Source organism: Parambassis ranga, chromosome 6 (genome assembly GCF_900634625.1).
Source record: "Parambassis ranga chromosome 6, fParRan2.1, whole genome shotgun sequence".
NCBI lineage: Eukaryota > Metazoa > Chordata > Actinopteri > Ambassidae > Parambassis > Parambassis ranga.
In genome coordinates, this window is record NC_041027.1 from 11,836,220 (window position 1) to 11,862,226 (window position 26,007).

At 43.8% G+C, this 26,007-nt stretch overlaps 4 protein-coding genes across 11 annotated transcripts in view; 3 read left to right on the plus strand and 1 right to left on the minus strand.

Annotated features, from left to right (window-relative positions):
• The first annotated feature begins 346 nt into the window (after positions 1 to 346).
• On the plus strand, positions 347 to 20,188 carry LOC114437291 (PI-PLC X domain-containing protein 1-like). 2 transcript variants are annotated; one of them, XM_028407905.1, is made up of 7 exons: positions 18,476 to 18,577; positions 18,663 to 18,782; positions 18,867 to 18,991; positions 19,065 to 19,196; positions 19,293 to 19,460; positions 19,550 to 19,733; positions 19,807 to 20,188. In XM_028407905.1, exons 2-7 carry the CDS (start codon positions 18,707 to 18,709, stop codon positions 20,040 to 20,042), a joined length of 921 nt encoding a protein of 306 aa, XP_028263706.1. In that variant the 5' UTR covers positions 18,476 to 18,577; positions 18,663 to 18,706; the 3' UTR covers positions 20,043 to 20,188. The 2 variants fall into 2 exon arrangements, with proteins under 2 accessions (XP_028263707.1, XP_028263706.1); XM_028407906.1 differs by lacking the exons at positions 18,476 to 18,577; positions 18,663 to 18,782 and adding an exon at positions 347 to 415.
• On the minus strand, positions 5,212 to 11,923 carry LOC114437289 (zinc finger protein OZF-like). Of its 6 annotated transcripts, none has more exons than XM_028407900.1 (6): positions 11,614 to 11,923; positions 7,625 to 7,882; positions 7,249 to 7,434; positions 6,869 to 7,129; positions 6,253 to 6,674; positions 5,212 to 6,168 (listed from the first exon to the last, which is right to left on the minus strand). In XM_028407900.1, the coding sequence occupies exons 1-6, from the start codon at positions 11,675 to 11,677 to the stop codon at positions 5,509 to 5,511; spliced, it is 1,851 nt and encodes a 616-aa protein (XP_028263701.1). In that variant the 5' UTR covers positions 11,678 to 11,923; the 3' UTR covers positions 5,212 to 5,508. The 6 variants fall into 6 exon arrangements, with proteins under 6 accessions (XP_028263701.1, XP_028263703.1, XP_028263700.1 ...); XM_028407902.1 differs by having other exon boundaries at positions 5,212 to 5,835; positions 6,085 to 6,674; XM_028407899.1 differs by having other exon boundaries at positions 5,212 to 6,674; positions 7,673 to 7,882.
• On the plus strand, positions 15,357 to 17,498 carry LOC114437290 (pepsin A-like). Its single transcript, XM_028407904.1, is given in 11 exon segments — positions 15,357 to 15,449; positions 15,520 to 15,585; positions 15,773 to 15,923; positions 16,008 to 16,106; positions 16,109 to 16,130; positions 16,221 to 16,339; positions 16,435 to 16,631; positions 16,716 to 16,832; positions 16,909 to 17,050; positions 17,163 to 17,261; positions 17,346 to 17,498. Coding segments are annotated over 11 exon segments (1,209 nt in total). The 5' UTR covers positions 15,357 to 15,390; the 3' UTR covers positions 17,484 to 17,498.
• A 48-nt stretch (positions 20,189 to 20,236) lies between the features above and the next one.
• The window catches only part of spata20 (spermatogenesis associated 20), a 28,190-nt gene continuing 22,419 nt past the window's right edge, over positions 20,237 to 26,007 (plus strand). For both annotated transcript variants that reach the window (XM_028407959.1, XM_028407960.1), the window contains exons 1-11: positions 20,237 to 20,541; positions 21,307 to 21,426; positions 21,508 to 21,572; positions 22,892 to 23,046; positions 23,133 to 23,276; positions 23,343 to 23,544; positions 23,640 to 23,770; positions 23,875 to 23,979; positions 24,326 to 24,400; positions 24,971 to 25,183; positions 25,393 to 25,585. In XM_028407959.1, the coding sequence (XP_028263760.1) occupies positions 20,339 to 20,541; positions 21,307 to 21,426; positions 21,508 to 21,572; positions 22,892 to 23,046; positions 23,133 to 23,276; positions 23,343 to 23,544; positions 23,640 to 23,770; positions 23,875 to 23,979; positions 24,326 to 24,400; positions 24,971 to 25,183; positions 25,393 to 25,585 (1,606 nt within the window). In that variant the 5' untranslated portion in view covers positions 20,237 to 20,338. The remainder of the gene's footprint in view (positions 20,542 to 21,306; positions 21,427 to 21,507; positions 21,573 to 22,891; positions 23,047 to 23,132; positions 23,277 to 23,342; positions 23,545 to 23,639; positions 23,771 to 23,874; positions 23,980 to 24,325; positions 24,401 to 24,970; positions 25,184 to 25,392; positions 25,586 to 26,007) is intronic.

The following is a 26,007-nucleotide window of genomic DNA, read 5'->3' on the forward strand; positions in this document are numbered from 1 at the left end:
CATGTTTACCTCATAGTGAACAGAGACACATTCTTCTTCTGTGTATTACAAGCATCAACAATTAAAAAACAGCAAATCTTTAACCTCATATTATTTAAAATTAATGTGTTTTCTGGCACACTTGTAGGTACACGGATGTTTCACCCGAGCATATCAAGTTCATTTTAACCAATCCAGGCTGACATGTTTTCAGATATTCCCAAACAATGGTCCTCCTGATAACAAAAACTGTAAGACGATATCTTTTTTTTGTTTGGTTTTTACCAGCACTTCCTCATTTAGCACAGTCCTGCCATGAATACTGTAGCCTCTTAATGTGCAGTCAAAGACTGTGGTGAACTGTGAGGTTCAGCTGTGACCATATCAGTTCCGTGTCGACAAATCTGAGGTAACAAAAGGCGGTTTGATGATCAGGGTAAGTGGTGTTTGTCTAAACCTATGACCTTTTTGTGTGTGTTCCTTTGTGTGTGCAGAGACAATTTTACATGCAATTAAGGTGTGTCTGAAAGCAGAAGTCATGAGCAACAGTAACACAAGAGGAAGGCCTGGATCTCTGAAGGACCAGAGACTTGATATCTGGTCAGGCAGAAAAGAGACTGAACATTTACTATATCACACGAGTTGTTACTTTTTACTACCTTCTAGGTTTCATTTAGGCCCAGATTCCTTCAAAATAAAAGTCCTAGAAGCTCCAAATATTGTCCTTCAATAGGAAGTACTGTGACACAAGCTTTCTCTGCTGCCAATATTTGCACACAGTATCTGTACAGTGCAAAAAGAGACAACAGGAAAGTTACAACCAAACTTTCCTGCTACCAGTAGGTGGCGCTATGACCGTATCATCCTATTAGCATATATGTCTGATCAGACTCAGGTCCATAGCAGTAGTGTAAGATTTTGTCCACATTGCATGAAGTATATGGGTAGTACTGCATAAAATAGAGCGAGTTCCGTTGCAATGGCGAATGGTCAACTTTGAGGCCACACCGTTTTGTAAGAGTTTTGGAATGCGTCTATTCCCCATAGTGTCCTGAGTGGACACAGTGACTTTCAGCTCAATCCGATGAAGTATGCGAGGCGTGAAAAGTTTTTCAGCAGGGTCACACATCGCCAAAAATGGCTACACACTTTCAAATGGTGGACTTCCTGTTGGGTTTGGAGGGGGGTTCCAAGAGACTTTTTTGTGCGTCTTGAGGTGATACATATGTGTGCCAATTTTCATAATCCTGTGTCAAACCGACCAGAGGGGCTATGCGTTGGGGGCGCTATAGAGCCATTTTCCTATGTGCTTTTCAAATGTCAGAAAATTTCTAAATTTTTCGGGCGAATGAATTTTTCTACCAAGTTTGGTGAGTTTTTGGGCATGTTAAGGCCCCCAAAAATGCGATCTAAGGGGGGGAAAGAAAAAAAATTAAAGCTGCAAGCAGCATTGCGGGCCCTCGCGCACCTTGCGATCCGCGGGGCCATCGCAGTCTTCTCTCCTATGCTCTCGTCTCCTATACTCTCCTGTCCTATGCTCTCCTCCTCTCATTTCCACAGATATACAACGAACACATGTTTACAACCAAACTTTCCTGCTACCAGTAGGTGGCGCTATGACCGTATCATCCTATTAGCATATATATCTGTTCAGACTCGGGTCCATAGCAGTGCTGTAAGATTTTGTCCACATTGCATAAAGTATATGGGTAGTACTGCATAAAACACAGCGAGTTCCTTTGTAATGGCAAATGGTCAACTTTGAGGCCACGCCCCCACCACACCGTCAGACTTTTGTAAGAGTGTTGGAATGCGTCTATTCCCTATGGTGTCCTGAGTGGACACGGTGAATTTCAGCTCAATTCGATGAAGTATGTGAGGCGTGAAAAGTTTTGAAGCAGGGTCGCAAATAGGCAAAAAATGGCCACAAAAGTCAAAATGAGGGAATTCCTGTTGGGTTTGGAGCGGGGGTCCAAGAGACTTTTTTGTGCGTCTTGGGGTGATACACATGTGCGCTAATTTTCATGATCCTGTGTCAAACTGGCCAGTGGGTCTACGCGTTAGGGCAAAAAAATACAGGGAGTTCCTTTGTCATGGCGACTGGTCAACTTTGAGGCCACGCCCCCACCACACCGTCAGACTTTTGTAAGAGTTTTGGAATGCGTCTATTCCCTATCGTGTCCTGAGTTGACACAGTGAGTTTTAGCTCAATTGGATGAAGTATAAGAGGCGTGAAAAGTTTTGTAGCAGGGTCACAAATCGCCAAAAATTAACAGAAATTTCAAAATGGTGGACTTCCTGTTGGGTTTGGAGGGGGGGTCCAAGAGACTTTTTTGTGCATCTTGGGGTGATACACATGTGTGCCAATTTTCATGAGCCTCCCCAAAACAGGCCACAGGGGCATGAAGAAAAACCTATGAAAACAACAACATTTTGTGATCATTCCGAAAACCTTCACTGGACCCGGACGTCTTAGGAAACTACAGACCGATCTCCAACCTCACCTTTATCTCCAAAATACTCGAAAGAGCTGTTGTAAGTCAGCTAAATGAGCACCTGCATAGGAACAGTCTGCTTGATGCTTTCCAGTCTGGATTCAGAGCCCATCACAGCACAGAAACAGCACAGCAAAAGTCACCAATGACCTCTTCATGGCATCGGACCGTGGACTCATCTCTGTACTCGTTCTACTGGATCTCAGTGCTGCCTTTGACACAGTAGATCATCGCATCCTGCTACACAGATTAGAACACGAGATCAGGATTACAGGAACAGCACTGCGCTGGTTTAAATCATATTTATCTGACAGATTTCACTTTGTTCATGCTAACGATGTTTCTTCCACAGGTACAAGGGTTAATCACGGTGTTCCACAGGGTTCTGTGCTCGGACCGATCCTGTTCACCCTCTACATGCTCCCTCTAGGAAACATCATGCAGAAGCACAGCATAAACTTTCATTGTTATGCTGATGATACCCAGCTGTATTTATCCATGAAACCTGAAGAAACGGAGCCGCTAGTCAGACTACAGGCGTGTCTAAAGGACATAAGGGACTGGATGTCCTCCAACTTTTTACTATTAAACTCGGACAAGACTGAGGTCATTGTTTTTGGACCTAAACATCTCAGAACTAGTTTATCAGATAATACTTTCTCTCTGGATGGAATTACTATGGCCTCCACTACGACTGTGAGGAACCTTGGAGTCATCTTTATCCAAGACATGTCGTTTGTCTCTCATATTAAGCAGGTCTCCAAGACCGCTTTCTTTCACCTGCGTAATATTACTAAGATCAGGAGCATCCTCTGTCAGAGTGATGCTGAAAAGCTCATCCATGCTTTTGTCACTTCAAGACTGGACTACCGCAACTCTTTATTGTCAGGATGTCCACATTACTCCATCAACAGTCTGCAGCTGATCCAGAATGCAGCAGCTAGAGTTCTGACAGGAAGCAGCCAAAGGGATCATATCTCTCCTGTCCTAGCATCTCTTCATTGGCTCCCAGTGGACTCAAGAATACACTTCAAGATCCTTCTTCTAACCTACAAGGCTCTTCATGGACTTGCTCCATTGTATCTGCAGGACCTGATTGTACCATATGTTCCTAATAGGACACTCAGATCTCTGAGTGCAGGTTTACTTGTAGTTCCTAGGATTCATAAAAGTAGAATGGGAGGACACTCAGGCACCACTATTATGGAACCAGTTACCAATCTGGGTCCGAGAGACTGACACTGCCTCCACCTTTAAGACTAGACTTAAAACTTTTCTGTTTAGTAAGGCTTACAGTTAGCCTTAGACCTAGTGTGTAGCATAGCTATGCTGCACTAGGCCTACGTTGTCAGGGGGCACAAACATGATCCACCGAGCAGTTTCCCTCTCACCCTCTGACCTCACCTTTTCTCTCCTTAGTCTGGCTCACACTGGTCTCAAGACCTGCATGCTGACCTGCAGTCCGGCCCCTGAAGTCTCTCTTGCCCTACGTTGTCGGGGGGCACAAACATGATCCACTGACCAGTTTCCAACTCACCCTCTGACCTCTCCTCTACTCTCCTTAATCTGGCTCATACTGGGTAATATCGTAGCATAATCTGTGTTTACTGTCTTCCTCGTAGTTCTGTGCCTCACTCTCGCTCTCTCTCTTTGCAGGTCTCAAGACATGCATACTGACCTGCAGTCTGGCCCCTGATCTCTCCTGTGCTCATCGACTTCACTAGCCCCTGCTGCTCATCTTTGCTACCAAATTACTATTACTACTTATGGACTGACGATATATATAGATATCCATTACAATATAATCACTGTTTCTTCTTGCTGTCATGTTTGCTCTGTACTGTATCATGTTTGCTCCTCTCTCTCTCTCTCTCCTTCATCGTCTCTCTCTCTCTCTCTCTCTCTCTCTCTCTCCCCTTCATCCTCTCTGACTAGCAGCAGGACTGGTTCCCCCTTAAGCTGACGGGTCCTGCTCAAGGTTTCTTCCTCTTAAAAGGGAGTTTTTCCTTGCCACAGTGCTCTTAGGGGGGTTCCTGTGAAGCACTGACCTGCTTACCTGTAGCACGGGTGCCCCTCAGGGGACTGTCCTGGCCCCCTTCCTTTTCACCCTCTACACGTCGGACTTCAGACACAACACTGACGGCTGTGTGCTGCAGAAGTTCTCTGATGACACTGCGATTGTTGGTCTCATCAGTGATGACGATGACGCGGAGTACAGACTGACGCAGAACTTTGTGGACTGGTGTCAGCGAAACCACCTCCTGATCAATGCAGGGAAAACCAAGGAGATGGTGGTGGATAATAATGGCCTCAGATTCTGCAGTCTACAGTGTGGACTCTCCAGTCCGGCATACAGCTTGCTAAATCCTAAATCCTGCTAGGGCTGCAACTAATGACTATTTCAACACGGTCCGCGACAATTATTTTTTCGAGTGTTTTGTGTGGTTATGTTTGATATTTTACTGTGTAAGATTTGAGACTAACTGGGTGAATTTGCTGTGAGTGTAGCCCATAAATCGTTTAAAGACATTGCTAGAGAAATGTTCATTTCATTCATTCATTTTCTACACGGCACACAACCGACCCGCTCCCCACATCGGATGTTTAGTTACGTTAGGTCTGGAAATTATTCTTAAAACATTTCCCAAGATCCCAAGTTTTGCAAGAGACATGCGGGTTCTTATGTGGACAGTTAAAGCACGTTTCGACTGAAACAATTCTCACACCATTACACTGGTTACATCAAAACTAAGTGTTTTTTTTTATTGGTTTTAGACATAAACACATAATTTAAAAAACACAATTTAACATGGCAGATCTCAGTCACAGCTGTCAGTTCACATTCAATAGTATTCATAAAGAAACCATATACCTAACAGTGCTGAAAGTAAATGCAAACATACACTTTTTACACGTTTTAGTCCATAAATGCAGAATGTGTGTATTTTGTATGCATTTGGTCATTCTTCAAGGAAACCCTCCCAAGAAACTTCTCCACACAAATGGTTCACCTGTTTTGCAAACATACGGCTTCTTATGTGTGTGTCATCATGTGACGACTACCACAGAAACTGTCACTGAGATGTTTGTTACCTGTGTGGGTTCTTATGTGGGAAGTTAAATGATCTCTTCGACTAAAACATTTCCCACATGTTTTGCAAGAAAATGGCTTCTCACCTGTGTGGATTCTCTTGTGGACATTTAAATGATTAATTTTCCTAAAATATTTCCCACATGTTTCGCAAGAAAATTGCTTCTCACCTGTGTGGATTCTCATGTGGTCAGCTAAATTACCTTTTGTAATAAAACATTTCCCACATGTTTTGCAAGAGAATGGCTTCTCACCTGTGTGGGTTCTCATGTGGACAGTTAAAAGACGATTATGACTAAAATATTTCCCACATGTTACACAAAAAAATAGCTTCTCACCCGTGTGGATTCTCATGTGGACAGTTAAAGTATCTTTTCGCCTAAAACATTTCCCACACGTTTTGCAAGAAAATGGCTTCTCTGTATGGGTTCTCATGTGGACAGTTAAATCACCTTTTTGATTAAAACATTTCCCACATGTTTCGCAACGAAATGGCTTCTCACCTGTGTGGGTTCTCATGTGGGCAGTTAAATCACGATTTTGACTGAAATATTTCCCACATGTTTTGCAAGAAATAGGATTCTCACCTCTATGGGTTCTCATGTGGACAGTTAAAAGACGATTATGACTAAAATATTTCCCACATGTTACACAAAAAAATGGCTTCTCACCCGTGTGGATTGTCATGTGGACAGTTAAAGTATCTTTTCGACTAAAACATTTCCCACATGTTTCACAAGAAAATGGCTTCTCACCTGTGTGGGTTCTCTGGTGTGTATAAAGTTTCCTCTGACATGTAAAGAATTTTCCACAAGACTTACATTTTAGACTCTTCTTTCCTGGAGAGCTGTGAGAGAGAACCACATCACAGCTTGGATCAGGTTTAATATGGTTACTTTCATTAGCAGCAGTCACAAAAAGTGGGTCAGATTCCTCATTCAACACATGCTGCGCTCCTTCGTGCCAGATGTAGACTCCCTGCTGTTCCTCTTTAACCTGTGGAGGTTCTGGTTCCTCCTGGTCCAGAATGGAGTTCTTCTTCTGGTTATAGAGCTGCTGGTCAGCTAGAATTAGCTCTTCCTCCTTACAAATGTGTTGTTGAGGGAGAACTGGAGGGACAAATGGACACAAAGACTGAGATGATGGAAACATCTAAAACCTTGAACAACCAAATGAATTAATGCATCATTAAAATACCAACAGAAAATATCATAATCATTCAGGTTCTGACAAAGAGAAAAACAAAACTTTTAATGTTAAGTTCTGACTGATATGGAAAATTAACATTTTAGAGACATTTTACCTTGAGGAGTGTTGTGAGAGAGAACCATGTCATAGTTGGGTTCTGGTCCTTCATAAGTAGCAGTTACTATAGAGGGATCAGTCTCCTCTTTCAGTACATGCTGCTCTCCTATATGACTGATGTAGACTCTCTGGTGTTCCTCTTTAACCTGTGGAGGTTCTGGTTCCTCCTGGTCCAGAATGGAGTTCTTCTTCTGGTTATAGAGCTGCTGGTCAGCTAGAATTAGCTCTTCCTCCTTACAAATGTGTTGTTGAGTGAGATCTGGAGGATTAAAGGAAACAAGAAAACAGAATGTGATGATCAGAAAATACGTTCTAGTTTAAAACAATTGCAGCCTCCATGAGTCACTGGATTCACTGCTTGTTTGTAGTTTCACATACCTGTTCTGTGTAAATTTATCTCAGGTGTCAGGATAATGTTTAGCAGTGGGTCCTCTTCTGGGATCTCTTCTTTAAATTGGATTACAGTCGGTTCAAAGTGGTCCAGACTGGTACTTTTTTCCTGGTTACAGAGCTGCTGGTCAGACAGGATCTCTTCCTCCTTACAGTCATGTTGTTGAGGGAGAACTGGAGGGACAAACGGACACAAAGACTGAGATGATGGAAACATCTAAAACCTTGAACAACCAAATGAATTAATGCAACATTAAAATACCAACAGAAAATATCATAATCAGGTTATGACAAAGAGAGAAAAAAAACTTTTAATGTTAAGTTCTGACTGATATGGAAAATTAACATTTTAGAGACATTTTACCTTGAGGAGTGTTGTGAGAGAGAACCATGTCATAGTTGGGTTCTGGTCCTTCATAAGTAGCAGTTACGATAGAGGGATCAGTCTCCTCTTTCAGTACATGCTGCTCTCCTATATGACTGATGCAGACTTCCTGCTGTTCCTCTTTAACCTGTAGAGGTTCTGGTTCCTCCTGGTCCAGAATGGAGTTCTTCTTCTGGTTACAGAGTTGCTGGTCAGCCAGCACATCCTCCCCCTGTAAATTGTGTTGTTGAGGGAGATCTGCATGTCAAAGGGACAGAAGAAAACAGAGAGTTTATGTGATCTCCATAATAGTAGCTCATTTGTCAAAAACTGAACCTCAATGATTCATTCAGGTCATTTCCTTTTAAAAGCTTGAAGCAAGACAACTGCACTTGTTAGAGTTTCTTGAAGATGTTTAGCTGCTCCTACATCTGCTTCAAGCCTTTGAACAGTTCAGCACCTTTTAATACTAAAACTAATGATACACTTAAATCTAATAATATTAGAGCCTTTATTTAGGTATTTATTCAGAAGTTGTGACTGTCAGTACTGCTTTTAATCAAACTCCACATCTACAGTCCACAGCAGCTCTCATTAACCCTTCAGAGTGCTGAAGTGAAAAATGAACACACCTTTACTGTCACATAATGTTAGTTTTTAATTAGTTAACAGCACAAACATTAATCTAGTTAATCTCTCCTGTTTAAGACTGCATGGTCTGTGTTAGCTCCTAAATATACACGTTGTGCTTCTGACCGCAACATAAATCTGTTCATATTATTTGTCTTATAGAAATATAGTATACATAAAAATTTTACCATTAAAGAATTGTGATATATTTTTGCCATATCGCCCACCCCTAACATATATATAGTCATTATTGATTTATTAGTTTACACATCATATCCAGATCATAACTGTGTTTAAGGTTACCTTTCTATAGAACAGGTCTATTGTTCTTTTATTAAACAAACTAGACAACATAAGAACCTAACCTTATGTTATTTGTCTTATTTCTTTCTCTGCATGGCCATGCACAATTCACTGCTGCTGTCTACACACAGCGCCCGATGCACATACTGAAGGATTTTTAATTTTGTTTTATTGAAGAATGCTATAAAATACAAAAAACTGCTGTGCTTGAAAGTATTAGATGAATTATTATTGTCAGAGAGAGAGAGAGAGAGAGAGAGAGACCTTTTGACCTTCTGATAAGCGTTACACCTCAAGTGTCTATTAATTTTGGGACCACATATTGTACACACCTCATTAAAGAACTCAGGGAGGAGACCAGATAACAATCAGGGGATCGCCTCAACGGTACACACACACACACACACACACACACACACAGACAGGCAAGTGTGCGCATCAGGCCGCTGCACAGACACAAACGCTTAAGCTGGACAAACGAAGGTGCTGCACACAGATGTCCGCACACAAACACATGCAGATACGTGTGAGTACAGGTGAGCACACTCAGCAGATAGAGAGCCTGTTGTTTTGCTCACTGTTGTTGTTGTTCACATGCTAGTTGAATAGACTGAACTCCATTGACTACGCTAAGCTAACGGTAGTGATGCCGGTTCTATGCTATTTGTTTTTTTCTTTCAATAAGTGAAGCAGCTCTTCGTAGTTTACTAGCAACACAGTAAATATATGGCCACAGGGCTATCTCCCAGGACTGTTGAAACTTCCAAAACCTTTGGCTTGGGGTCCTTCACAGCAACACGTTCTACTGCAACAATAACACAGGGCTGCCCACGGATGTGCCTGAATTTAAATCAGTGGGGATTCTGGCTTATGCATATATGTTTTTTAAAAAGAAATAGTGCCATGTGGCGATCTCAAAGTGCCATGCCTGGCTGTTTTAGTGGTATGTGTCGATCTGTGGCTCACATGCCTCTGTTTTTAAGCAACATGCCATTTTGTTGGGGGAAGTTTTGGTGCGTTTAGTGCCCATTTTGGACTTTATCGCTTAGACAGTCTGCTCTTATCTGTCCTTCAAGGAGTGCAGACGTGTTTCTGACTGCTCCCACTCTGCTCTGCTGTGTTCTCTCTTGTCCTGTCCTGAGATTTTTGTGTCTTTTTATTCCCTGAACACCCTGCTTTGCTATCCTTGGGATGCCCTGAAGGGACATTTGCTGGTGGATATGTCCGTGATTCCTGGGAAACCTGGCGTCTGGTATGTCTCCAGCCACTGACTCTAGAAGATGTGGAGGATGTATTCATCTATTGGACATTGGTAGTAGGCATACTTCTGAATTGCGTGGGAGCTGTCCTGCTGTACCGAAAAGTTGGAAAAGCCGCTGCTGGCAAATTGGCACTACCGCTAAGCGTGGACACAAAACAAGACCCTGGGCTCATGGGACCTCGGAACTCAGAATTACATCAGAAGATGGACCGGATGGAAGGGCTGATCTGCAACATTTCAGCCCGCTCCGGAGAGGTGGACAACATCGGAAGACAGTCCGACCATTTGAGAATCTCAATGGAAGGAATATCTGTCAAGCTGGAAGAGATGTCGAAGGTCCTCCATGCACCTGCAAGGGATGAATGAGCACTGAGGCCGGACTGACCGATTGATCACTGATCTGGGCAAATTAATCACAGATCAAAAATTGTTGTTATGATTTTGGTTGATTTTCTGTCTGTCCCTCTCCCCACCCTCCCTCTCCCGGCCCTGAAGTATAGCCCAGCAGCTGTGCTCCTATCTGACTCCTGTGCAACTCCTATCTCCCATCAAGGACAACTGGTGAACTGCCTGTAAACATCTCGGCGGTCTCAGTCATACTATCGCACACACTTCTCATGGAACTAACGCACATACATTTCCCTCCCTACTGTGGAACTATATAAGGTTACCTACGCACTGACATGATATAGAGCACATATGTACTCGATTGTATATGCTTACACTCAGAGAAAAAGGGAGTGTTTCACTCTCTGCACACACACACACACCCTTACAGAGAGTTAGGGAGGATGTTTACATTCCTGGAGCCCTTTTGTTGTGGTGAAGGCGGACTTAAGATAAATCATCCAACAGAGGAGGGATACAGAGTGTTTCACAGTCATAAATAACAGTATTATAATTGGTAGGTGGGAATAACAGGGCAACATGTCCCAATATGGTAATACCAACGAAGGTCTTGAAAAACTGTTTATCTATTATGCAAATGTACGAGCCTGTGTCCAAGGAGGGGCAGAACACTTATGGAGGGGAGTGAAGCAGACTGAAAGGCCTGAGTTCACTGAGTGTTCTCCCTTTGCAAAGGCGAAACTATACACCAAGTGTATTGTCTTTCACTCAATGTTCTGATTACAGAAGACAGAGTCTGACAATCCGGGGTGACCGGGGAAGGTCACGACACTACCCCTCCCTTTCTTCTTCTCGTCTCCCTTTCTTCTCGACATGCCACTGTCAGTCCGTGGCATGTCGCTGTCGGTCAGTGGCATGCCGCTCACAGACAGCGTCATGCCACTGTCTGTGTCTGTAAGCGGCATGAAAACAAGGAGCTGCACATAACTAAAACAGCAACAGTGATTGCTACGTACACCGAGTGATACAACGCGCTAGAGCAAAGATTGTCAAACTGATAAGGTCCAAAACGGGCATTAAATGGCACCAAAACATCCCCAAAACTGTGGCATGGAGCAACGAAGCGGCGCATACCACTAAAACACCCAGCACTGACACATCGGTACAAACGCCATATGAGTGGTACATATCGAGCAGATTGTCTAAGCGATAAAGTCTAAAATGGGCACTAAACGCCACCAAAACTTCCCCCAACAAAATGGCATGTTGCTTAAAAACAGAGGCATGTGAGCCACAGATCGCCACATACCACTAAAACAGCCAGGCATGGCACTGTGAGATCGCCACATACCACTTCAGCAAGCGAGGCATGCCAAATGCCACTTTGGGATCTCGCCCTTACTGTTCGGAGACGTTGTTGTTACGTGACATTGTCATGTTTACATACCTATTCTGTGTAACTTTATCTCAGGTTTCAGGAGGATATCCAGCAGTTTGCGCTGACGGTCCATCTCTTCCTCGTACTGGACGATAGTTTGTTCAAACACTCCCAATATTTCAGCAGCAGTTCGCCGCTCGCTGATTTAAAAAAAAAAATCAGAAACTTAACAGCAGCCGTTCAGATGTGACAATATACTAACAGCGAAACAATTCTGTTGAACTAACGACCATTACTACTTCTACTTCTTCTTCAGCTTTAGCTTTTTTAGCTGTAGCTAGTGTTCGTCTTTGGCTGTGTCTCAATTCAGGGTCTGCATCCTTCGGAGTGCGCATTTTAAGGCCGCTTACGTCACAAAGCTGCGCGAAGGCTGTCCCAATTCGCCAAAAGTCGAAGGGTCCTTCAAATGCGTCCTCCAAATGCGTCCTCCTTTTGCCTGAATTTGGAGGACGCATCGCTACCATCCTTCGTGGCCTTAAATATCCCACAATGCTTTGCGGGCCTACTTTTTGTCCAATAGTACGATGACGGACCAAGCGAGCGGCAGCGGCAGGAGTGCCGAATTCACATTTAAATGTAAGTAAAGAGCAGTAGTTCGAGAGTTTTAAAATGCTAGTAGTGACAGTGGCATTAAAAAAATGAGTTTTATATTTACAAACATGACGTCCTGTTGATACGAGGCGCTGTAAACTAAACGTTTTGATTGAATGGTTGTTTCTGGACTGTGTACTGTAGTATAAAGTATAGTTCACGTGAGGAGCAATATTATCGTTATTATATCAAACGGTCATTCTGCCTGTTGGCATTTTGTTGTAGGAGGAGCAGAGAGAAACAGAAGAAACCTGACAATTGATAACGGAGGAGATGAGACTGGAGAGGGAGGAAGAGAGAGAGAGAGAGAGAGGGAGGGAGAGAGAGATAGAGAGAGAGAGGGAGGGAGAGAGAGAGGGGGAGAGCAGAGAAAGAACGGACAGACCTCAGCTCATTGAGAGGATGGTGGACAGCAGTGATTTTATGTTCTGTGTTATTTAAATGTTACTTATTAAATTAAAGGATGATATTAAATCGTTCTTGTCTCTGTGTTCTTAAACTCTTCTAACCTTGTTACATATGTGTTTTCACCTATTTATAATTTAAGTAAACTTTTGAACAACTTCTCAGTGACCACAGTAAATCATTTATTGTGTGTGTGTTGTGTTATGTACAATATTTACAAAGACACAGTTTGAACATTTCTAACTATTTACCAGTGGGCATTATGAAAATGTGCAGTTTATTATTTATAAAAGATCAGCAGAAAATACTATTCACAAAGAACATATATATAAATGTTTGGCTGAGCAGGAGTCCTTGGTGCTGCTGGACTGGACGATGCCACGGTGAAGACCTTGGAGTCCTCTGGCTGTGAGTGGGACATCATCTGGGGGAGGGGGGTGCCTGTCTCCTCTGTCCACCACATCGTCCATCAGGGTTTGCAGAGCGGACGATCGGCGGCTGCCATGTTACTAAAGATGTTTTTAAAAAGGGCAAAAATAAAAATAATAACTTCCACAGAGCGGCTTCCAACGCAGCTTAAAATATGAAAAGCTATAAAATATGTATCCTCACCCTCCAAAGGTGATGATGGTCAGTACACCTCCTCCAGGACAGACAGCTGGTCCTGCAGGGAGCCCCACTCTCCTCCACCCAGCAGTAATTCTCTGGTGTAGTGACAGACCTGATGCTTAATGACATATTAAAGCAGTGGTTTCAGGGTTATTTGCAGGGTTCGTACACATTTAGCTATTTATTTAAAGTATTAAAATTACAAACAGACCCTGTATCAAGTCTTACAATTGAATCAAATATAAATTACATTTAATCATATTTGTCTACTGGTTATATATCTAGCGTTTGCTCAGTAACCGGTATATTAATTATGATCAATAATATGGTTAAACAGCAGCTTACCGTCACCTCCCCACTGCGCTCTCCCAGCCTGAAGAAAATGAGCCGTCACCGGTTTTGCTGCCGCTGGAGCCGCCTCTCCCCTTCCTCCAACAACAAATAAATATATTAAAATATTCCAAATGTCTAAATCCACACTGTTGTCCCGTTTGTTGTCTAGTCCGTGTTGTGTCGCTGTCGCTGCTTTTGTTTTTCCCGGGGCAAAATTTATGACGTCGCGCCACAATCAGGAAGTGCTTTGAAGGCCAGACCGTCCCATTTACCAACGGTGGAGGATCCTCCGGAGGATCCTCAGGAGGACGCGGCCTCCTGAGACCGCGTAGGCTGCGTCCTCCGAAGGATGCAGACCCTGAATTGGGACACAGCCGTAGTTTTCCCTCTTCCCCCTCCTTCCTTCTTTTCTTCTTCCTCAGTTTATTGGCGGTTGGCAGCCACCTTGTAAGGCGCATTACCGCCACCTACCGGACTGGAGTGTTACAGCAGCAGAACAAATCATAAGAATGCAGTGTACTATTAAAGCTGCAAGCAGCATTGCGGGCCCTCGCACACCTTGCGATCCGCGGGGCCATCGGAGTCTTCTCTCCTATGCTCTCGTCTCCTATACTCTCCTGTCCTATGCTCTCCTCCTCTCATTTACACATATATACAACGAACACATGTTTACAACCAAACTTTCCTGCTACCAGTAGGTGGCGCTATAACCGTATCATCCTATTAACATATATGTCTGTTCAGACTCGGGTCCATAGCAGTACTGTAAGATTTTGTCCACATTGCATAAAGTATATGGGTAGTACTGCATAAAACACAGCGAGTTCCTTTGTAATGGCAAATGGTCAACTTTGAGGCCACACCCCCACCACACGGTAATACTTTTGAAAGAGTGTTGGAATGCGTTTATTCCCTATGGTGTCCTGAGTAACACAGTGAATTACAGCTCAATTGCATGAAGTATGCGAGGCGTGAAAAGTTTTATAGCAGGGTCAGAAATCGGCAAAAATTTAAAAAAAAAATCAAAATGGTGGACTTCCTGTTGGGTTTGGAGGGGGGGTCCAAGAGACTTTTTTGTGCGTCTTGGGGTGATACACATGTGTGCTAATTTCCATGATCCTGTGTCAAACTGGCCAGCGGGGCTAAGCGTTAGGGCAAAAAATACAGGGAGTTCCTTTGTAATGGCGAATGGTCAACTTTGAGGCCACGCCCCCACCACACCGTCAGACTTTTGTAAGAGTTTTGGAATGCGTCTATTCCCTATCGTGTCCTGAGTTGACACAGTGAGTTTTAGTTCAATTGGATGAAGTATGCGAGGCGTGAAATGTTTTGTAGCAGCGTCACAAATCGCCAAAAATTAACAGAAATTTCAAAATGGCGGACTTCCTGTTGGGTTTGGAGGGGGGGTCCAAGAGACTTTTTTGTGCGTCTTGAGGTGATACATATGTGTGCGAATTTTCATAATCCTGTGTCAAACCGACCAGCGGGGCTATGCGTTGGGGGCGCTATAGAGCCATTTTCCTATGTGCACTTCAAAACTCAGCAAATTTCAAAATTTTTCGGGCGAATGAATTTTTCTACCAAGTTTGGTGAGTTTTTGAGCATGTTAGGGCCCCCAAAAATGCAATCTCGGGGGGGGGGGGGGGGATAATAGTCCTAAGGGTTTCAATTGGGCTCTTGCACCATTCGGTGCTCGGGCCCTAAAAAGCAGGTATCAAGACTATGATATCATTTTTCTCTAAACATTTGTGCTTGACATGAAGGTCAACGTCTTATCTTTCTTATCATCTCTGTTGGAACTTGAATGTGTGCCTTACCTTATCACTGCATCGTGGTAAATGTCAGTCCATGTGTATAAAAGAGGATGGAAGCCTCTCTGTGGGCACCCGGGTTGTTGGAGTCAGTAGGTAAGTCCACCATATGGAGGAGTTGTGTTTGTTGCTCTGTTCTATTGTAATTCATTATCCTTCCCTGCAGAGCTGAAAACATGAAGTGGGCCGTTGTTATTTGTGCCATGGTGGCACTGTCTGAGTGCCTCGTCCAGTAAGTCAACCAGACACACGTGTCTATACTTTTGTGATTGCTTCTTCTACCTACTTCATTAGACCTCACTTACACTGGAATTGCCAGGTCCTTTAAAATGACAGTGAGAGTTTTCAGATGAACAGACCTCTCACCAGCCACAGATAAAGAAAGACATTCCACATTGCACCCTTTTGTTGACTCTTAGTGTCCCTCTGGAGAAGGTTAAAACTGCCAGGGAGGTCCTAGAGGAGCAGGGACTGTGGGAGCAGTTCAGGCTTAAGTACCCCTTCAACCCCATGGCCAAGTTTGACCACCGCTTTGCTGTGGGTGACGAGTCCATGACGAACGATGCCGACGTGAGTAAAAGCAGCTGATTGAACGTCCAGATGAACAGACCTTCCTCAGAATGTGTGATGAGTTAATCCTGTCTTCACCTCCAGCTGGCTTACTATGGAATCATCTCTATTGGAACTCCTCCTCAGTCCTTTAAGGTCATCTTTGACACCGGCTCGTCTAACCTGTTGGTGCCTTCCATCTACTGCACTGCAGCAGTGCAGCCTGCAGTATGTAACGCTATGCAACCTGGACACATTTATTAGGAGCATAGTGCTCCAACAGAAACTTCATCTTTAATATAAAACATTTTTTTCTAGACAACCATGATAGGTTCAACCCTACCAAGAGCAGCACCTACAGACAGGATGGCAGTTCTCTCAGCATCCAATATGGCCCCGGCAGCATGACCGGTGTCCTTGGCTACGACACCGTGACGGTGAGAAATACAAACATGCAGAATCACACACAAAAAAGGTCTGGTCACTGATTTAATTAATAAATGCATGGACTGTCTTGACATTTGGTTATCAGGTGGGTGGCCTTGCAGTGAAGAATCAGATCTTTGGTTTGAGCCAGTCTGAGGCTGCATTCATGCAGTACATGCGTGCCGATGGTATCCTTGGCCTGGCCTACCCTCGCCTATCAGCATCCGGTGCCACACCCGTCTTCGACAACATGATGACGGAGGGGCTGGTGAACCAGGACCTCTTCTCTGTGTACCTCAGCTCGTAAGGACAGATGTGACCTTGTAGCATCAGTCTCTGTTTGAAGACTGAGGCTAAACATCTATTTGCTGTTGCGTTCCTCTGCAGTAACTCCCAGCAAGGCAGTGTGGTGACCTTCGGCGGCGTCGACCCCAACCACTACTATGGTTCCATCACCTGGATTCCACTCTCAAATGAGCTGTACTGACAGATCACAGTGGACAGGTAAATCCACAACCTCACGTTAACGTTTTATAAAGGTCCAGATCCATCCTGACGGGTACTGCACTGTGTCTTCCAGTGTGACTGTCAACGGCCAGGTTGTGGCTTGCGATGGCGGTTGCCAGGCGATTGTGGATACCGGAACCTCTCTGATTGTTGGATCACAGAGCGACATCAACAACATCAACGCCAGGGTGGGCGCTAGTAGCCAGAATGGTGACGTAAGTGCTAAAACAAATGAAAAGTTATGAAGTTTAACTGCATGCTAAAGATGCAGCTAGCCCCTCTAGCTAGCTATGTGCAACTAAAAGCTGCTTTGCATCACTTCCTCAGTTTGTTGTGAACTGCAACAGCATTAACCAAATGCCTGACGTGACCTTCCACATTCACGGACAACAATTCCGTCTCCCAGCCTCTGCCTACGTCCGTCAGGTATGTGTTCGCTTTCAGGATGAGGATTTCCTTGCCTCATTTTTAATTCCCCTCTGAAATACATCTCCTAACTCTCTCCTTTAGTCCCAATACTATGGCTGCCGCACCGGCTTCAGCGCTGGAGGCGACAGTCTGTGGATCCTGGGTGACGTCTTCATCAGACAGTACTATTCTGTCTTCAACAGAGCCCAGAACATGGTCGGCCTGGCCAAGGCCAGATAATCGACCTGAGGTCACCTAGAGTAGTGCAAATGTAGGATTTCCAACCTTGTACTACTGTAGTCTACTGTAGATCCAATAAAATGAGTTAAACTGTACAATTGGTGTCAGCTGCTCCATCAACTTGCACCTCACACATGGGTCTATAATGTATAAGAGAATTATAAACATGAAACGTATATGGTAAAACATTGCAAATATAGTTTAAAATGCATGCACACACTCATTAAATGAACAAATGTTGCTCATAACCAGACTGACCTTACTGTCAGCCCGCGGGTTTAGCATTTTTGACTAAATATTCTGTGGAATATGGTGTAGCCCAGCTTGTATCTGTTGGGCTGGATGTACAGATGCAACACAAGTTTTACCATAATGTCAAATCAAAGTGCACACTCCTGGTAGATCACTCTGGAACACACACGCCATGTTTAGAGGCTTCCTACTACTTCCAGTTGCATTCGGTATAATGCAAGCTTGCATCTTTTCCTAACTATTCTTACCCACAATTCTTTGCACATAAGATGCATCATGTGACTGGGATGCAACGTAATTGCCTGTAAGGAAACAAAAGCAGAACTCTACATGCTAATGCAGGAAAGCAGAATTACAGAGATTGAAATGCAGCTTATAAATTCTGAAGAAGTTACCATTTTGACAGCAATGATGGAGTTTTTGCTGCTAATTTCTGGATGCCTCATCACTTCCTTGCATGTTTACCTCATGGTGAACAGTGACACATTCTTCTTCTGTGTATTACAAGCATCAACAATGAAAAAACAGAAAATCTTTAACCTCATTATTTAAAATTAATGTGTTTTCTGGCACACTTGTAGGTACACGGATGTTTCACCAGAGCATATCAAGTTCATTTTAACCAATCCAGGCTGACATGTTTTCAGATATTCCCAAACAATGGTCCTCCTGATAACAAAAACTGTAAGACGATATCTTTTTTTTGTTTGGTTTTTACCAGCACTTCCTCATTTAGCACAGTCCTGCCATGAATACTGTAGCCTCTTAATGTGCAGTCAAAGACTGTGGTGAACTGTGAGGTTCAGCTGTGACCATATCAGTTCCGTGTCGACAAATCTGAGGTAACAAAAGGCGGTTTGATGATTAGGGTAAGTGGTGTTTGTCTAAACCTATGACCTTTTTGTGTGTGTTCCTTTGTGTGTGCAGAGACAATTTTACACGCAATTAAGGTGTTTCTGGAAGCAGAAGTCATGAGCAACAGTGACTGGATGTCGCAACTACCAGCTGAACTTCACACCGTTCCTCTCTTTAATCTAGCCATACCAGGTAGTAGGTGATACTTCTGCTTTCATTATAGTGCTATTGTTAGAAACATGCCACAGTAGTGTGTGTGTTTTTTTTTATCCTTAGGAAGCCATGACTCCATGAGTTACGATTTGGACATCCACTCCTCCATAGTAGAGCCTGACATACTGAAAAAATTCAGCAAGCTTTACTTTATGCGTAAAGTAGTGCGCAAATGGGCCGTCACTCAGGTAAGCAGAGTTCAACATGTCATGTGTGTCCTGTAAGAAACAGAGAGAGGACTGGTGTTGGCTTTTAACACAGGAAGAAACCATCACAAAGCAACTGGACGCAGGAGTTCGCTATTTTGACCTGAGGATCGCTCGCAAGCCAAACGACAGCAATCCCACAAGGCTTTACTTTTACCACGGGCTGTATACACGGACTGATGTGGAGGTAAACATGGACACGTCATGATCAGGAGTTGGGTATAAATAATGCTTTCAAAATCAATTAAGCATGATTGATAACTATTTCTACCACTGTGGTCAGACTGTTCTTCAGGAAATACATGACTGGGCGTTGCTACACCCCAAAGAGATCCTGATCCTGGCTTTATCCCACTTTAAGGGATTCACCACAACCACTGAAGAAAGCCTGCACACACACCTTATCCACTTCATCAAGACCTTGTTTGGAGACAAACTTGTCTCAATATCTGTAAAGTGCACATTGTCTTTTTCCCATTAAAATCAAACATACAGCAGATCCTCTTTTCACTTTCACAGCAATTCTTTGTCTCACAACAGAGCACCCCCACCCTGGAGCTGTGCTGGGAGCGAGGCAACAACATCATCATTTCATATGACTATCAAGCCGCTCAGGATCCTGAGATATGGGGGAATATAACCTATTGCTACGGCAACAGCATGAATCCTGCAGATGTTGAGAGAAAACTCTCTGACTTTTTGGAAAAGGAAAGGCCTTCAGAATGTGAGTTTTCTCTCCCTGCAGTCAGTAATAATAATAATGTTCAGACTAATTATTCCACCTGCACCACCTGCAGGTTTCTTTGTATGTGGCTTGAACCTGACACTGCCTGAGAACGCCGGGGTCCTCAAGTACATCCTTTGCGCTTGTGACACCCTCGCCAAAGTCATATGGAGGAGTCTTCCTGAGCTGATTCGGTGGCTGAAACAGGAGGGTGGAAAAACACCTCAACTTGTGAACATCGTGGCCTCAGATTTGGTGACTCGTGGAAACTTTGTCTCAACAGTGGTCAAGCTCAATGAAAAAATATAATGAAAATGTGCTGTTTGTAAATAGGAATCTCTACTCTACTGTTTATTTCTTTTCACCCAAAATCTTACATTAAATCTATACAATTTGAGGTCCTAAGTAAAAAATAAAATATAATGTAAAGTTAATTAATTTCTTGCTCTCTTGTTAATGCCCCTGTCTGTAGTGCGCCTGCGCCATCATGTGTCTAATGACTGTATTACAATAAAGCGTTCATGAAAGTTTGGACTAGTCTATGTAAACAAAGTAGCTAGTAGCTAGTTAGCTTGCTAAAGAGACACCATTATTGGTGGATTAGGATGCTAAGACTAGCATGGCGTCGGTCGGCGTCCAAAAGTAGCCGTGCTGAGCCTGCACGCCTTTTAGCTGCAGTGTTTCAGGGAGCCGAGGGTCCGCAGTACAACTCATACCGTGATAGTCGGGGTTTCAGACACATTCCCCACCCACCACCACCAAGCGACAGGTCCCCGTTCCTCCATCCCCAGCCGGCCTACCACCTCAGGTAAAAAGCTACCGTAGCTAATTTTGTGGCTAACGCTAGCTATGCGTTAACGTTGCTTTGACACGGTACAGCAAGCACACCTGAGTTAGCAACAGAAATCGTTGCATGTTAAAATAAGGTACATGCTGTGTTGTTGTTGTTGGTGGTGGGACGGCAGGAAAGAGTGTTAGCATGCTAATGACAAACCTCCATCACAAAAAGGTACATTTTTGAGTCTTTAACGTTATTTATTGTCAACAAGGATATATCAGTAGATGCTGTCACCTAGCAAAAGTGCAAAGGACACGTTTTAAACTTGGGCATAACTCATTGAGCTACCAAGCAGCAATTATTCGCAGTATTTTGTCAGATTTTTAAAAGTGTAACCGCACGTTCGCTGTCTGCTAACAGTACTAGCACGCCTAGCTTTTGAGAACTAATGTCAAAAATCACACGGATGCGTGAATTTTAAGTTAAAGCTAGTTTGCCCGATTTCGAAGAAATAAACCAATACACCAAAAACCGGTCGGGGTTGTTGTTCTAGTTTTTAACTAGGCTTATAATCCAGGTTATAGTAAAATAGGGTGTATCCGAATGGAGTTCGCCATGACGGCCAGCTGGCTAGTAGCTGCCTTTACAGCACAACTAGCTAATAGTGTGAGACGATTTATTTGTATTTAGGCTGCGTAAATGAATGAGGAAGATGTTGTCAAACATACATGAGTGTCTCATGTATGTTTGACAACATCTTCCTATGTTTGTGAATTTGCCATGTTGTGAATCCAGTCCAGCAGTCTATAGGAGCATGGCATCAGGAGGGGAAGATGCTCCTCACAGACACACCAACAGGTTGTCCAAGGAGAGGTCCCCCTACCTGCTACAACATGCACACAACCCCGTGGACTGGTGAGTGTCTCAGGTCTCCAGATTGTCACTTATTCTGGGAGCTGATATGGTGATCCGTGGTTTACTCCCATTATTATGTAGGTATCCATGGGGACAGGAAGCTTTTGACAAAGCAAAAAAGGAAGACAAACCTATCTTTTTATCAGGTAAGGCTCACTTTTAAGTTCAGTAGCTCTCATATTTCTTTGTAGTACACTTTAGAGCAGGGGTGGGCAATTATTTTTTTGCGAGGGCCACATAGACTTCCATTAGAAAAGCAAAGGGCCACAAAAACATACAAAAACATCTGAAGCTGAAGGTTTTTATTTCACTATATGAAGTCAACACTGACCTCATATATCAGCCTGTTCTTGTTTTGTAAAATGACATTTTCTGGTAAAATAAAGGTTAAAATAAATAATGTGATATAACCACATAAATACATAATACAAATAGCATAAATACTATAATCAGATATATGGAACTATTAAAGGCAACTAACTGATTAATAAAACAGCTTTTGATGTTATTATTCATATGTGACTATTGTCATATGACGTAGTTTATCTCAACCGCAACCGCGTTTCACCTTAAATCACCTATAATGTTTGCTGCGTTACCAGCTCTGTCTGTGCTGAGTTAGGGTGCGCGATGTTCCATTATCAAGAACGTTGGTCGTCTTCTCTGTGAACATATCCGCGCTTATGTGTGTACGTGTGTGTGAACGCGGACGGGAGGAGAGAGAGAGTTGCGCGGAGTTGAATGAATGGAAAGATAGCGATATTATAAAGTCGCATTGGCGGAAAAAAGGCTCAGAATCAGTGTGTGGCGGAGGGTGTTGATGATGTGAACTGGTCTGTGTGTTTACTGCTCTCTCCTCTGTCCTCTGTGTGTGTCCAGGTCCACTCTGAGTGTTGCTGGTTGTATGTTGAAAAACACTCCCGCACAGTGCAGAGCAGCACAGATGATGTAAAGATATTTTTACAGAAGAAAACCATTAGAGTTAAAACTAATTTTAAAAACAATCCCAAAGCTCTTAAAGTTGGACAAGGTCTGAGCTTTTTAAGAGCAGATGACGATGTCGGCTGCAGCTCCGCGGTAACATCTGAATGCGCTGTGGCGTTTCTTCTCGCTTTACCGTACATTTCAGCATAGTCGCGCACCATTTTTAAAGTACACAGCGCGACCGTGTCTCTCCAAAGAGTAGATGGGATGAAGCAGCACAGCAGCGTGGAAGAGACAAGGAGGGTTGGAAAGACGTTACCGGTAATGCCGTGCTGACAGCTGACTCTTGATGCCTTCTTTTTTTTTTTATTGTGTGTACGAGTCCGCGGCCGCATTGAAGACGCAAGCGGGCCGGATGTGGCCCGCGGGCCGTACTTTGCCCAGGTCTGCTTTAGAGCATGCATATGTATTGGAAGTATTTAATTTGGTGTCATTTGGGTGAGGAAAATAGGTCACTTATTTATTTTTCTCTGACCACCAGTGGGCTACTCAACATGCCACTGGTGCCATGTTATGGAGAGAGAGTCTTTTGAGGATGAGGAAATCGGTAAAATACTTAGTGACAACTTTGTCTGCATCAAACTGGACAGAGAAGAGAGACCTGATGTGGACAAGGTGTACATGACCTTTGTACAGGTGTGTGTACATTTTCACAAACATGCTTCTTTCCCAAAATTATCTACTCATGGTGCATGACTTTTTGTTTTGGGGTTGGTCTACAGGCGACAAGTGGAGGTGGAGGTTGGCCTATGAGCGTGTGGTTGACGCCTGACCTTCGTCCATTCATCGGAGGCACCTACTTCCCTCCCAAAGACAACAGAGGAAGACCTGGGTTCAAGACAGTCCTCATCAGAATCATGGAACAGGTAGTAAGACATTGCTGAGATGCACACATGCATACAAAGTTGTGGTCTACGATTGATTTTCCTCAGTGGCAGAATAATCGTCCTGCTCTGGAGTCTAACGGGGAGAGGATCCTTGACGCTCTGAAGAAAGGCACGGCCGTCACTGCAAACCCAGGAGAAAGTCCTCCACTGGCTCCAGATGTGGCTAATCGCTGCTTCCAGCAGTTGGCCCATTCCTATGAGGAGGAGTACGGAGGCTTTAGGGACGCTCCAAAGTTCCCCACACCAGGTAGAAACATTGCATCAGATTCTGTAACCCAACACTGACCTGCTGTTCTGTAATGACTCTTGTTTGTCTCTGTCCTTCAACCTCCTCCTCCTCAGTGAATCTGATGTTCCTTATGTCCTACTGGTCGGTAAATCGTTCCACCACAGAGGGGGTCGAGGCTCTCCAGATGGCCCTGCACACGCTCCGTATGATGGCACTGGGAGGCATCCATGACCATGTGGCACAGGTTCATATCAGAGATCTGAATGTTCTCAAGTGACTGACAAGTATTTAAAATGGCTTTAAACTGCATCAGTAAGTTGATCGTTTTTAACGGTTTGTATTTCTCAGGGTTTTCACCGTTACTCTACAGATTCTTCCTGGCATGTTCCTCACTTTGAAAAGATGCTGTACGACCAGGCTCAGCTGGCTGTAGCCTACATCACAGCTTCTCAGGTGTGTGCATGATTGTGACAGTTTGCTGTGTTTTTAGTATCGCTGTCTCTCTTAACCAAATGTTTTGTAGACTTAGAGTCTTAAGTGTCATAGTTTCTAAGTTACTGGGCTGGCCTGTTTTTTTGTGTGTGGACAGAGAGTTAAAACACAAAACCTAATTAGGACACAAACATATAATATACATGCACTCGTATGCGCTCGTGTTTAATGAGGATGTAGAGGCTACCGCAGCATTCTTACTGGGTACTGCAGGGAACACCCTACAGATAAATCACATGTCTCTTTTAAGGTTATGTTAAGGTTGAATCATGACTCCTAAGCAGGTGTGTTCTGTGTATCTCTGCAGGTATCAGGTGAGCAGTTCTTTGCAGATGTGGCTAAGGACATACTGCTCTACGTCTCCAGAGACCTGAGTGACAAGGTGAATCATCTACAGCCTTAATACTGCGATTTCTGTGTGTCGCTGCATGTGCTTGATAAGCAAGATGATGACAATCGATGAAGCATTATGTGTGTGTGCACTGATACGTCCTCCGGGGCGAAGGGGTGGGACCCCACTGACAAAAGTACCCTCTTAAAACCCTTGCTCTCCTCGAAGGGTCAACCCTTTTTTTTTTCCTGTTGATTAATGAGGCGACAGTAGCGAGCGGGGCACACAATTAAAAGCGCACTGGTAGTAATCATTATATTCTCCAAGATTTATTATGTAATTACAGGCTAATGAATTAATGCCGCAAAGGTAATTTTCTACGGACTTCATGCTTTTTTAGTGTTACAGTGGGTGGGATCTTCCCTTAGTGATACTTCCTAAGTTCCCATCATGACTGTTCAGGTTATTAGAGAAGGCTTACATAACATTGTTCTGATCATAGTTAGGGACAAAGAGAGGGGCTGAGACTGGTTAAAAATGAAAATGAATCTTTACTATTTTGTCAGAAGTCAGTTGCATGCATCTTTTGTACACACATCTCCTTTCCATCTCCATCACCAGTCAGGGGGCGTCTACAGTGCAGAGGATGCGGACTCTGTCCCGGCAAACGGGGGGCCAGAGAAGCGAGAAGGGGCTTTCTGCGTGTGGACAGCATCGGAGATTCGGGAGCTCTTGCCTGATGTGGTGGAGGGCGCCACTGGAGCTGCCACACAGGGGGACATCTTTATGCATCATTATGGGGTGAAGGAGCAAGGCAATGTTGCTCCAGAACAGGTACTTAAAATGTCATTGTGCGTAATGTCACACAATTATTTCACTTTAAAAACTATAAGCAGATGAATTTGAAAAATAACATATAGAGCAATTAGACGTAACTTCACTGTGTTAAAATCCACCCATTAAGACATTAACATGACATCTGTTGCAGTCGCTATGGGTCACTCTATGAACAGCCTCTTATCGCCTGTACTTTATGCCGCCAGGACCCCCATGGGGAGCTGCAGGGCCAGAATGTGCTGATCGTGCGTTATTCGGTGGAGTTAACAGCTGCTCGCTTTGGCATCAGTGTCGAAAAAGTCAACGAGCTCCTGTCCTCAGCCCGAGCCAAAATGGCAGACGTGAGGAAGAATAGGCCACGCCCACATCTGGACACAAAGATGTTGGCCTCCTGGAACGGTAAAATATGACTCCATTGTTCTTTTTTTAAAATACATAAACTCAGTATAAATATATACACACACACACATCTGCATCATGAAAATGTGTGTAGATGATTATATACACCTGTCATTTTGCATTAGTACGATGCCAGTTTGGACACTCCTTCCCATTGTTTGTCAGGCACATAGTATCCGATGTGATTAATTACAAGAGCACACACTTGCACAAACACATACGTACACCCACAAACGTTGCTGTCAGGATGCTCTGACAAGACAGAGTGTGTTAGTAAGGTAATGAGGCTCAGCGATCCCGAGAACTTTCCAATTAGACCGAGACTCTCTTTCTCCTCTCTAATGAAGAAACCCCTCTATTAATCACCTGTCCTCAGCTGCAGCACTTTGAAGACCAGGCTGTGCACTCCATGGGCTTTGATA

Coding starts and splice junctions, on each gene's coding strand:
- LOC114437291 (XM_028407905.1), top strand. CDS start 18,707: ATGAGCAACAGTGACTGGATGTCGCAACTACCAGCTGAACTTCACACC. Junction 18,783..18,866: donor CTTTAATCTAGCCATACCAG/GTAGTAGGTGAT, acceptor TTTTATCCTTAG/GAAGCCATGACTCCATGAGT. Junction 19,461..19,549: donor ACAAACTTGTCTCAATATCT/GTAAAGTGCACA, acceptor GTCTCACAACAG/AGCACCCCCACCCTGGAGCT.
- LOC114437289 (XM_028407897.1), bottom strand. CDS start 11,677: ATGGACCGTCAGCGCAAACTGCTGGATATCCTCCTGAAACCTGAGATA. Junction 7,130..7,248: donor GATAAATTTACACAGAACAG/GTATGTGAAACT, acceptor TTAATCCTCCAG/ATCTCACTCAACAACACATT. Junction 6,675..6,868: donor CTCTCACAACACTCCTCAAG/GTAAAATGTCTC, acceptor TTGTCCCTCCAG/TTCTCCCTCAACAACACATT.